The 11,449-nt window shown below is 47.6% G+C and overlaps 1 protein-coding gene across 4 annotated transcripts in view; it reads right to left on the reverse strand.

Moving 5' to 3' along the window:
• Positions 1-1,895: 1,895 nt before the first annotated feature.
• The window catches only part of NCAM1 (neural cell adhesion molecule 1), a 125,701-nt gene continuing 116,147 nt past the window's right edge, over positions 1,896-11,449 (reverse strand). For 2 of the 4 annotated variants that reach the window (XM_083808445.1, XM_083808440.1), the window contains 4 exons: positions 11,230-11,437; positions 10,694-10,810; positions 8,088-8,870; positions 1,896-5,686 (listed from right to left, as the gene is read on the reverse strand). In XM_083808445.1, coding sequence (XP_083664571.1) covers positions 5,566-5,686; positions 8,088-8,870; positions 10,694-10,810; positions 11,230-11,437 — 1,229 coding nt within the window. In that variant the 3' untranslated portion in view covers positions 1,896-5,565. The remainder of the gene's footprint in view (positions 5,687-8,087; positions 8,871-10,693; positions 10,811-11,229; positions 11,438-11,449) is intronic. The other 2 variants (XM_083808441.1, XM_083808442.1) reach the window with 1 other exon arrangement.

Genomic DNA, 11,449 nt, shown 5'->3' on the forward strand with positions numbered 1-11,449 from the left:
TCCCCACACTGATGCACTTTCTGCCACCCGTGTCCTCCTTCGTGCTTTGCTTGGAGTCCAGCACAGTGTTTGATCCTGGTTGAATTTTCCGGGTACCACGAGGATGTGAGTGTTGCCCCATGACAATAACACCAAAAGGGCCCTGGTGCTTTCAGCCCTGCTGTTGTCCTGCCCTGCTCTCAGCCCAGCCTCCCTGCCTTTAACCGTCGGAGAGAGAATTACTGCCGCTGGCAGTACCTCTTGGACTTTCTTTGTAATTACTCCCTGTAATTCTCAATGATCTTGGATTTCAGTTTACTTCTGTCCAGATCTCGTGTCATGCAGTGTTCTGGTCCACTCCAGTTGCTTTTTGGTTACCATTATACAGAAATGAGAGACGTGGCTGTTTTCCTGCAGGATCTCACTGTGCTGAAAACAGTAATTACACTTGTTGGTACTACTATTTAATGGACACGCACCCTGCTTGAACCCTGATTCTGCTCGAACACCTTTCCCAGCAAATTCCTTTCCTCCAGGAGTTTGGACTCCGCAGGTTTCAGGCTTTTGAACGGTGACGGTGTTTGCTCTGGGGTTTATCAGTTACATCAGCAGCAAAAACATTTCCCAGTTCCCGGTGGATTAAAGCTTCCAGAGAGCTGAGCAGGGCTTCCAGACCAGACCAACGGCGGGGCGATGGTCCCACAGCGTGCTGCTCCGCCACTGCACACGCTTCTGGGCCATTGTCTCAAACAGGGGGTGGGAAACTGTGATCCCTCATTAGCAGACCTGCTCTGACATTTGCCTTGCAAGGAGGAACTGAGAAAGGGTTTTAGAAGAAAATGATGCCAGCGATGCACCCTGAAGCACAGCGTACGCACGAATCTTTTGTTCAGCTGCATTCATTTGGAAATGAAAGCAATAAAGGGATTGGATCTGTGCTGCCTCGGGCTAGGATTCAGCCCCCTGACTAGGGTGTATTCAGAGCCCGAAGATGTGGTTTTCCTACGGAAGCCATGTTATAAGCTAACATCGATTTTGACTGCTTCAGGCTGCTGTCATTTTCTAAGAGGAGACTGGGACAGCCTTTTCGAAAGCAGTAGCACCAGGCACATACGGGGCCAGTCACAGCAGCTTTGCTCAAACACTGACCGCAAAACACATCGCAAGCTGCGTTCAGGAAGAGAGAGAGGAGCGCTGGCGAGGAAGCAGAAAAGACAAAGCTGTTCTCTTGGGATAACAAGTGCTTTAGCTCAACACACTTACCACTTTTTTTTTCTGTGAACAATTCTGGCAGCCGTGTACTGCCACGTACCAGAGCTCTCATTTCCCCGTCCATGTCTCCTGGGAGATGGGTGCTTAGGACAGAATTGAATTTGGTTACGTTAGTCCAACATTAGCCCAGGCCAGGGCCCTGATCTGGGATGTGATAATGCCACTTTTATAGCCACCGCTTGTGCACGCACACACACAACACTCACAGCCAGTGAACAGAGCAATGTTTTTATGGGAAACCCGGCTGACTCAGATCCACAGCGGGCATCAAACAGCATTTGTGTGCTAGTGATCTCAAGGACAGAACCCGAGGTGCGACAGAGGCTCAAGCTTCAAAAATACTCCCCTTGTAGAGCATTCAGCACTTGGGAAGCGCTGCTCAGTGGGGACACGTGCGGTCAGGTGCTCCTTCTGCACATCAGGGGTTCGGAAAGGCACGCAGGGTGCCCACTGGCATCGTTACGCACCTGGTTGTGTTCCCTGCTTCGCTACAGCCCAGGGCCTGGCTCATGCTGCCGGCATCCCATGGTGGGATGATAAACACTGGGAGATGAACATGCATGCAAATACAGCCCTGGGAACCCATGCTTGTGCACGGGACCTAGCAGAGAGCATCTGAAGAAGAGCAGACGGTAGGCGTGAGCTTTTTTTTTTTTTTTGTAACTTTTATTTGAACACAGTATTCTGACAGAATGCAAAGTCAAAATCCTCAGTTAGTATCAGTATTTACACCAGTGAGAATGGGAATAAAGGTGGAATCGATGTTTCACTCGGTAAAAAGATTTTTTGTTTTTTCGTTTTTTTAACAAGATAGAAGGCCCCCAAAAGTAGGGAATGCTGGGTAAGGATGTCAATGGAGGGTCTGAGAACAACTATCAAAACAGCCTAGTGTGAAAATCTGGGGTTTGAAGGCTCCATAGAAAAGTGTGAAAATAAAACTCCACTCTAAAAGCTGAACAACTGGATGCACTATTATCTCATCATCTTTACGTATGGTGCAGCATGAAATGCAATCACTCCACAACTAGAAGCTGATCAGTCTGAGTTGCCATATAGATATATATATGTATGGCATGGATACATATATAAACATATACAGCGCAAACGGCATCAGGTTGGTCCCTCTTCAAAAGGTGAAATAAAACCAATGAAGCCTAAGCTATCTTCGGAGCGGGATACTTCTAAATTAAAACAAATTCTTCTCTGGTAAGGGGAAGTATAAAAACACTCCTCAGAATGGATCTACAAGCACTGGGTGTCGGGCGGTGTCACGGGAGCATTAACAGCAGGAGGACAGACAGACCCAGGGCTCAGGCACCACGGGGGGACTCCTGCCTTGGGACGATGCTCACTCCAGCAGTTGATAAAAACCCACTGCAGCCAGCAGGGTAATTTCTAAAGACGTGGCTGGGTGGTGGATCGGGCCCTCAGCTGGTTACCTGCTACGACAGAAATGCCAGCCCAGGTGAGAGTCACAGCTTTCACCCGGCAGGCGCTGACCAGCGTCCCCGGACAGGTTTCTGGTCATTAGCATTTGTTCCCTATCGGCTGCTCAGCTCTCAGCGGGTCATAACTTATGAGGTATAACATAAAGAGGACAACAGCAGTCAAAAACGTCACAGAAATGAGGAACAAGCTGTTGTGGCCATCCCAAGGAACAGAGGTACGTATTGCCTGCCACCAGTCAGTCCTCCGCTGCCCCAAGGACTCTCCCCAGCTGTAGACCATGGTGGGTTTTTATGGTGGACTGATTTCTTAGAAAAGAAAAAGCCCTAGGGAACACAGACCAAATTTTGCCTTACTTACACCAACACTGCAGTCCTGGGTCAAGCAAAGGCCAAATCTGCCACAAGGCTTTGAAGTGAGGACCTATCCTGCCCTGATGTCCTGCTCGGGATGGGTATTGCATGCGTGTCTGTGCCTGCATATCCAGTCATCCTCCATTTCCATCCCCAGGAGCTGAGGAAAAAAAATGCAAAAAACCCCACACTTAGCAAATGACAAAACCATTATTTTCACAGCTTGAAATTCTGCGATGCCACTGGAGAAGACTGCGTACTTAGAAGAGTACATCAACGAGAGTGGCTCACTTTAGCTGAGCCAAACCGCAGTCTCTCTGCCCCCCATCATCCTTCTGTTTGTCACCTTCGCACATCGGAATGGATGCCATCGTCAGCTCGGTTTTGTTTTTCATTTAAAGGCTTCTGTTCCTCGTAAGAGTTGTTCTCTTTTTTTTCCTGAATAAATTCTTCAAATCTGAACTATCCGCTACACCTTCCACATTCAAACTATGTTGAAGCTTTTTTTTTTTAATTATTTCAATACTATGACAAAAAACACGTTTCACACTAAAATAGTCACGCACCCACAGTGCACAAGCTTGCAGATCTAAAATAGAATTAAAAAAAAAAAAGAAAAAAAAAGAAAAAAAGAAAAAAAAAGAAAAAACAACCCCCCCCCAGAGAAGGAACAGCTCTATACAACGGGCTGGTCTACCCCTGTACACCTCTGCCTTCCTTCTGCTCAAGCGTCTTCTCACCCCTAAGTCTCGGTATTACTCCGTGACTCCCAATGATAACTCCCACTGATAAGCTCCCCCCTGCACAATGATGCCGCATCAGCCCCTTTTCTGACTCTTAAAGACATGATCCAAAGACCAGGGAATCAAGGGGAGCCTTGGCACCGCTTTCCAAGCACTGATTGCATGGTTTTGGTTCTGCAGAGCACCCACGGACAGACGAGCCCTGCTGGGGCTGCCTTTGCAGGAGGGGGCTCACACGCTGCCAAGCATCCTTGTGCTCAGGAACTTCACCCACATGAGAGAAGGACGTTCCTTTTTTTTTTTGGTGTTACCACTCCTCAAAAGCAAACTTCATTTTTCTCTAAGTGCAGAAAGTCATTGCTTTTAAATCAGCTTTCTGGGGTCAAAGGAAATGGCGTTTACTGACGTATTAAGGAGAAACTGATGTCCTCGAACATCTGAGATAAGACCAGCCCAGCCCTAACTGTACAATCTCTCTTCTGCCTCTCAAAGCTCTGGGAGGGTTCCATGAAGGAAAAGGGAGAATGTCCTAAAAAAGCAGAGATGATATTTTTCTTATGCAGTCAGGCCCAGGTCCAGCAAGGGACTTACACTCTTCATAAATTTAGGCATATAAGGACTCTCGCCAGCAACTCTCATTCCAAGCTAAGCGTGTGTTTATGTGGACTGCTGGGTACAGACCTCGATTGGTGACAAGTGGTTGGAATATCCCCACCCCCCGCCCCCCAAAAAAAACAAACCAAAGACCAGCATTACTCTTTTTCTTACTCCAGTAAGAAATAATAATAATAATTATAATTATTATAATAATTAAAAAAGATAAAGGGGAAACTACTGTAAACATCGATATTTAAAAATGTCTCCCTTTGCAAAGCAAGCATGCTGCTAACCTAGTATCTATAGACTGGATTCACTTAAAAAAAAAAAAAAGGCAGCTATTTTACACATACATTTAAACACAACAAAACTTAAAAAAAATATTTGTCAATTGTAAACACTGGAAAGAACAAAAGTTGGCAAAAATTAACATAAAATTTAAAGAAATGTAGAGTCTGAATACTGCAAATTGAAATATATCCCCCGAAGCTGCAATTTTGGCATTCTTCCTAAAAAAAAAATAATAACCCCCCCAAATAAATGTCTAATGTGGAGAACAGAATTCAGCCACAAAGAGCTCAAGACACTTTGCATACTGAACAAATACAAGGTGAACAGAAATTATAACTTATTTATGAGGCTTTACATATTTCAAACTCGACTGAAAAGTATAAAAATAAATTGTGGACTTTGTTCATTAAGGACCATCTGTACCAAGTAGTCAAGCAGTACAGTGGTTATATCTAGTATACTAACCAAGGAAAGAACAGGGTCTTTTTTTCTTTCTTTCTTTTTTTTTTTTTCTTTGTCTAAGACTAGTTGATTTTGAGCTCCTCAACGATGTTGTAACTGGTATTTGCAATTTTGCCTATTTGAATAGACAGGGTCAGCTAAGCCCTGGTTTGGTTGTGGGTTTAACCCTGTTTTTAAAATGTATTACTTTTTAAAAGCAAGTGCACAACAAATAGAACCTTTCTAAAAATCTTTTTAAAAAAAAGAAAAAAAGAAAAAAAAAAGAAAAAGAGAGAACCCCCCCCCCCGTTTATGCATTTTCTGTTTTGTTTTGTTTTTTTTAAAAAAAGGCAACAGACACTAGAGGAATGAGATGTGTGTTGTGTTTCGTGTTTTAAATGCTTGGGTGAAGTTGTTCTGTCATTTTTTTCATCTGTCGCTGATCATGCTTTGCTCTCATTTTCATTTGTTTGTGTGGCTTCGTTTGGGACCGTCTTGACTTCTGCTGGAGGTGTCTTAGTTTCCGTTGCTTGCACTTCAGATTTGTCTTCTACTGGGGTTTTCCTGAGGAAGAATCACCAAAATGGCACAGTTTAGAGACAGAGAAATACAGACCATCGATGGTGAATTAGCGATAAGGAAAGAATATGTTCCTGGAAACATTCAAACATAGCTCCTTGACAAATGCAAAGATAAATAAAACCAACCTCCCATCCCCCTCCCCTCCATTCCCCCCAGCATTTAGCTCTAGGATTTCCCTCCTGCCCTGAGCTGACACACGAGCAGGATCTGGTCTTAGGCTGCAGCAGAAGCACGAGGCGTGCTGCGGTGTGAAATGCCACGGGAACGAACAGGAAACCTCACACAATCGCACAAGAACTGGATTTTTACCATCACGAATTACGTCACCCAAACGTCCTGTTGGAACAGACTGCCCCTCTAGCAGCAAATCTCTTTTTCTACAGGAGCTCGTTCTCGGAATTTCACAGTACGCAGAAGGAAACGCAACAAGGGGATTCTGTCAGATGCCTTTTCGCAAGCATGCAGAAGGCCAACAGCTTCCCAGGCTACAGCTCAGATTCATCAGCCTGCCTTTGGCACTTCACTGAAGAACGAGAGACGCCTGCCTGTCCGACACTCTCTTCGTAGTCAGAAGCGCCACGTCTCTGTAGCACCCAGCAGCACAGGGCGGTAGCTTTTACCCGCAGGGAACTGAAGCGGACAGGGGTTTCTCTGCGCCCATCAAGCTGCCTGGCTCCCTGCAGCCCCAGGGCACCTGGGGAGCCACCAGACATCCCAGGGAGGATCCGGAGCTGGGGGGGGCACAAGGCAGTGCTGTGGAACCATCACGTGGCAGCACGTCCCCTGATTTAGGAGAGGACAGGAGCACAGCAAGGGAGATAGGGAGACCAGGCCTTAGGATGAACAACAGAGTAAAACAGCATGGGTTTTCACTCCGCTGTGGGAAAACGCCTAACTCTCGGCTCTGCGATGTCTGCCTGACTTCCCTTCTGGAAGTGTGAGCACCACGGGAACCACAGTGTCAAAGCAAGACAACCCAGGCCCGTGCTTTATTTTGGATGAAATGCAAAGCTTCCAGAATGAGGCAATCTTCCTGGAGAAATGAGGGTGGAAGAAGTTCTAACCAAACCCGTCGCTTAGGATATGCGTTCACTGCGGTAGCTGCAGCATAGCTTAGAGGTATCAGCGTGAGCTGCAAACCTGGCTCACGAGCAGCTACTTAGGGCCTGGCAGCGATCTAGCTGAGGCAGTGTAGGGCCCCGTGTCACCAACACGCCTTCCTTTGCCAAAGCCCAAGATGCGGTGTGGACTCAGCCTTCCGGGAGCTTCTCCCAGACCAGATCTGAGCTGCCTGTTCAGGAGTCTTTCTAGTTACAAAGCACAGCCCCTGCTCAGGCAGGAAAGAGGAGGTGTTCCTTCTATTTGATTCTCTGCCTTTGTCAACACGTGGAGAACACACAGGAAGCCCGAAGGAACGGGGAACTTCAGTGCTTGTGTCCTAAAGAGAGGCTCATTCAGCCAGCATTTTCCAAGCTTCTGCTCTAACGCCTCTGTCACCACCACTGCCCAAACTGCCACACCAAGAGCGCTCTTGTCCGCCATCTGCCTAACAGCTGAGGACCCTGCCCCCAGTTAGCAGGTGGGGACTTCAGGCTTTCACTCTCCAGTTACGGCATCTCCTGCCAAACACCAGGTGCAGACTCATCTCAGCTGAGAAAAGTGCGTCCTGGCCAGAGGGAATAAGGCTCCAAAGGACTTGTATGGCTGTCCCGCCTCGGGGCGTGCCGGTGCTCTCTGAATGAACCAGCTGGGTATAAAGGTGACCAAGAATGGTGGATGGAGACTTGTCTCTGATGAACCAGGACAACAAAGACACCACCCAGTTCTCCTGACCCAACTGTGAGTGCTCTCCCTCTCCCAGACAGGATCGCATTGCATCGCCTTACCCCTCTGCCTTATCCTGTCCCTTCAAGCACAAACGCAGAGGTACCACAATTTAGTTTCACATGGCACTACCTTCTGCCCTGCCTTACACTGACGTCAATTCTGACTGGCTCCGCTGATCTGTTAGGAAATGGAATCTGGGTGGCTGCAGGAACTCAGAGCCTCTGAGGACAGCGCTTCCTTTGCACCAAACCAAACTGTTTCCAATCTCTTTCACAAAAGAATAATCTATGATAGATAAAACTGCAGAAAAATATAAAGAATCACACGTTCATGATAAATTCCTGGGTTTGTCTTTTCTCTGCTGCCCTGGCACAGCCTATTCCTGCTTTCCTCCTGGACCTTTAAAGCCAAGCCCTGCTTAGTTGGTTCACTGGTGAGTTAGTTTGCTATGGAAACAATGAGATTAGTTCAGAGAACACCCAACAAGAACACAGCACAAGCACCAGTGCACAAGAGAGACAGCACACAACCAACAGAAGATTAAAGGCAGCCATACTCGGTCTTTGCAGGTGCAGCAGGTACAGAGCTGTCTGCAGTGGAAGAAGCAAGCTCGCGAGCTTGCCCGCTAGTCACACTGGCAGGAGTAGTAGTGCCAAGAGCTGCAAAAACATCCTTTGCAAGATCAATGTCTGGTGTCTTGAAGGTCCCTTCGTCCATTTTAAAGTCCTCATTCTGGGAAGGGTTTGTGGTGCTGCCTGAAGCCGCCTCGCTCTTCACATTGCTTGGGTTCTTGGTTGTCTCTGTTGGGCTCTTCACTGTGCTGGGCTGCACAGTTTCCTTCTCGGGGCTCTTGGTGCTCGAGACCTCCTGCTTGGGCTCTGATGGAGCTGAAGGGCTAGTGAGGTTTGCAGGGGTCGGGGCAGCCAACTTGTTACCAGCTGCCGCTTTGGAGGTCTCGGCCACATTAGCAACAGTGCTGGGGCTGAGCACTGCGCCTTGGTTGGACAGGACACTTGAAGACAAATTATTAGCAGCTGGAGTAGAGCTCGGGGTGTCGCTGAGATCGACAAGGGGAGCCACTTTGGGGGTAGAGGAGGGCGGTGGTGAAGAGACTGAGGCGGCTCCCCCTTTGGCTGGAGTAGCCTGGCCAGGCGACATGGAGTTGGAGTCGGGAATGGCCGCGGCTGGCATGGCAATACTGGAGGTCAGTGTGGTGGTCTCGCTGGTGGGGCTGTTCTGAGCAGTGGCAAAAGTTTCAGTGATAGTGTCAGAGTTAGTGGTGCCCGTAGTTACAGAAGGCAGCATGTCCTCAACGGTAGCTGCGGTATCGGCGGTGTGCCTGTGAAGAGGACAGGAGTAGAAGAGAAATAGAGACAATGAAGCCCATAAACGACAGCAAGGGAAAGGGAAGCAGAGCGTAAGCATGAGAAGGCAGGTGGGTGGCACGGCAGGAGCAGCAGCAGCAGCATGGCATGTGGTTACGACACAAACACAACATGGAGGCAGAGAACGAGAAACTTTTCAGAGATCATATGTGCAAAGGGTAGCAAGGGCTGGCAGGGACGACTGAAGGACAACTAGGAAGAGAAGGAAGAGCAGAGAGGACACAACCTTCAGGAATGGCTTGTTCACGCAGATTTTGGTTCAAGTCTTAGTCAACGTAACCCCATCGACTTGCAGAGAATCTTCTCTTTTAGCCTAACTTCCCTCTCATCCTCTTACAGCTAACCTTACAAGGAAGCTTTCTACAAATTCCCTAAGCTTGCAGCCTGGTGCCATCTGTAACCATGCAACAATGTCCCGGTGTAGGACCCCTGAATTCTCTCCCTTGTCTTGGCCATATCTTTTTGCCAAGAAGTCTCAGACCTTCACCACACAGCACAGAATATTTTCTCATACACACACTTAATATATATACATACACACGTAGCTTTGGGATGATGTTTTCCACCCTTCTGAGCAGATTCATGTCTGCCTATTGTTCTAGACGGAATAAAGCTTGCTTCAGGACAACGTCTGACTCTAACTACGCTTTAGTAGCCGTGCTATAGCACTGATCAGTGTAAGAAGTACACAGATGAAGCTGGAAAAAACAAACAAGAACTCTTACTGCATGAGAAGCCAGCGTGCCTCAGAACACCACCACAGGCTTATTAACTAAGAGAAAACCTTTGTAGAGGAAGGTAACTGAGCTAAAACCCTGGTAAGACAAGGCAAGAAAATCATGACAAGATAAATCCCAGCTATTCTACAGTGCGTCACTTCTGCATTTCCGTACCGCTTGTGGACACGGCCTCCTTTCTCCTCTCGCCTCACACAGACTTCCAGCAGAGCCGTAGGAGCAGTGGGCCCCACTGCTAACCTCATCAAAGTTGGTGAGACAACGAAGGTGGAAGAACCTGACCACATCACCACTGTGGTGACTCTGCTGAAGGAACCCAACTTGTTCCATCAATCCCAAACCTGACCCAAACATTACCAAGCATTTCAGCAGCTTCCTGCGGTGAGCTGCTGCTTTTATTACTCCAGAAGTTCTGGAAACGTACTTGGAAGGCTCTAGAACCTCACCAATTTAGGAAACAGTTTAATGTAGGCAGTGGGCAACACTTAAACCTTATCGAAACTCTGTTAGCAGGGATTCACAGATTCAGGTCCTGAACAAATTCTGATATGAACAAAACTTGTAGGTAGTTTTCAGCCCTCCCAAGGAATAATCAGACTTACCACGCCTCCCCCAACATGCAGAGCACAGCAACTCTGCTGCTGTCAGTATAGAGGGCTACTTTCACCACAGGGTGTTCACACGCTCATTAGACATCGGTAGGGCTGAGCTCAGACAGGATTCAGTGCCATCTCAGGTCTAACTTTTGCTCTGGATCCCTTGCAACAAACCACAACGGGTGCTGGATCTACACACTGGACTGGACCAGCAGAGACAAGCCTTTCAAGCAATACTGCTTCATTCACCCTCCAGTGCTGGAACCAGGAGTCAGTCAGGAAAAAGAGGAAGCGTTTTCTCACCAGTATGTTGGGAATCAAGTACGGAGATTTTACCTGTCTTCCTCTCTTCCTGCCCTAAGTCATGTGCATTAGAGATCAGAGATTAAGGCAACTAAGGGCACTGGACTGACACTGCGCTAAGATCGACGGTTATCAACATACTCTGGCTCTGTCAGTGGGGTGGTCTCATTGGGCTCTGTGTGTTTTCCCCCGTCATGGTTGGGGGTCCGCTCCTCTTCAGTCCGCACTTCCACGATAGGCTCCTTGGACTCATCTTTCCTGTAACGAGGGAATTACATAGAAAATGTTTCCCATTCACATTAGGAATCCTCCTGCAAAGACATACTTGAAATACCAATGGTGACTGACAGAAACAGGTTGGCTTGGTCAGCAGATCACTTTTTTTTGTCACCCCTCCTTCCAATTATTAGCTACGGTACAGAAGACCACTATGATGTCCAGCATATGGGTCAGCCATTTGATAGCTACTCAAAGGAATGGGACAAAACCTGAGAAATGTCTGAAGGAATCCCTTCCTGGAAATAAAAAGCAGAAACAGCATGGCCCCGATTATTTTCAGTACCCTCCCAGCAGAGATGGGAAAGCCAGAACTCCCTGAAACACAGTTTCTTTTCTGGAGTTGCTGCTGGGACAAATTGCTCAACAGAAGGAGTGAGAGAAGTGATAACAGTACTCACGAAAAGGCGGCTTTGCCCTCCTCCATGTCTTTGCCCTTGGCTCCTGGTCCAGACTTGCCACATAAGTTGACAGCAATGCACATCAGCAGGCCACATTTGTTCAGGAAGTAGCAGGTGACATCCACAGCCACCAGGAGCAGCACAAAGATAACAATGAGAATGCCTACAATGGCAGCAGTCCCAAGGCCTGATGTAGGGCTAGTGCTGGCTTTAGAGACCA

This window comes from Anser anser (genome assembly GCF_964211835.1).
Source record: "Anser anser genome assembly, chromosome: 22".
Taxonomy (NCBI): domain Eukaryota; kingdom Metazoa; phylum Chordata; class Aves; order Anseriformes; family Anatidae; genus Anser; species Anser anser.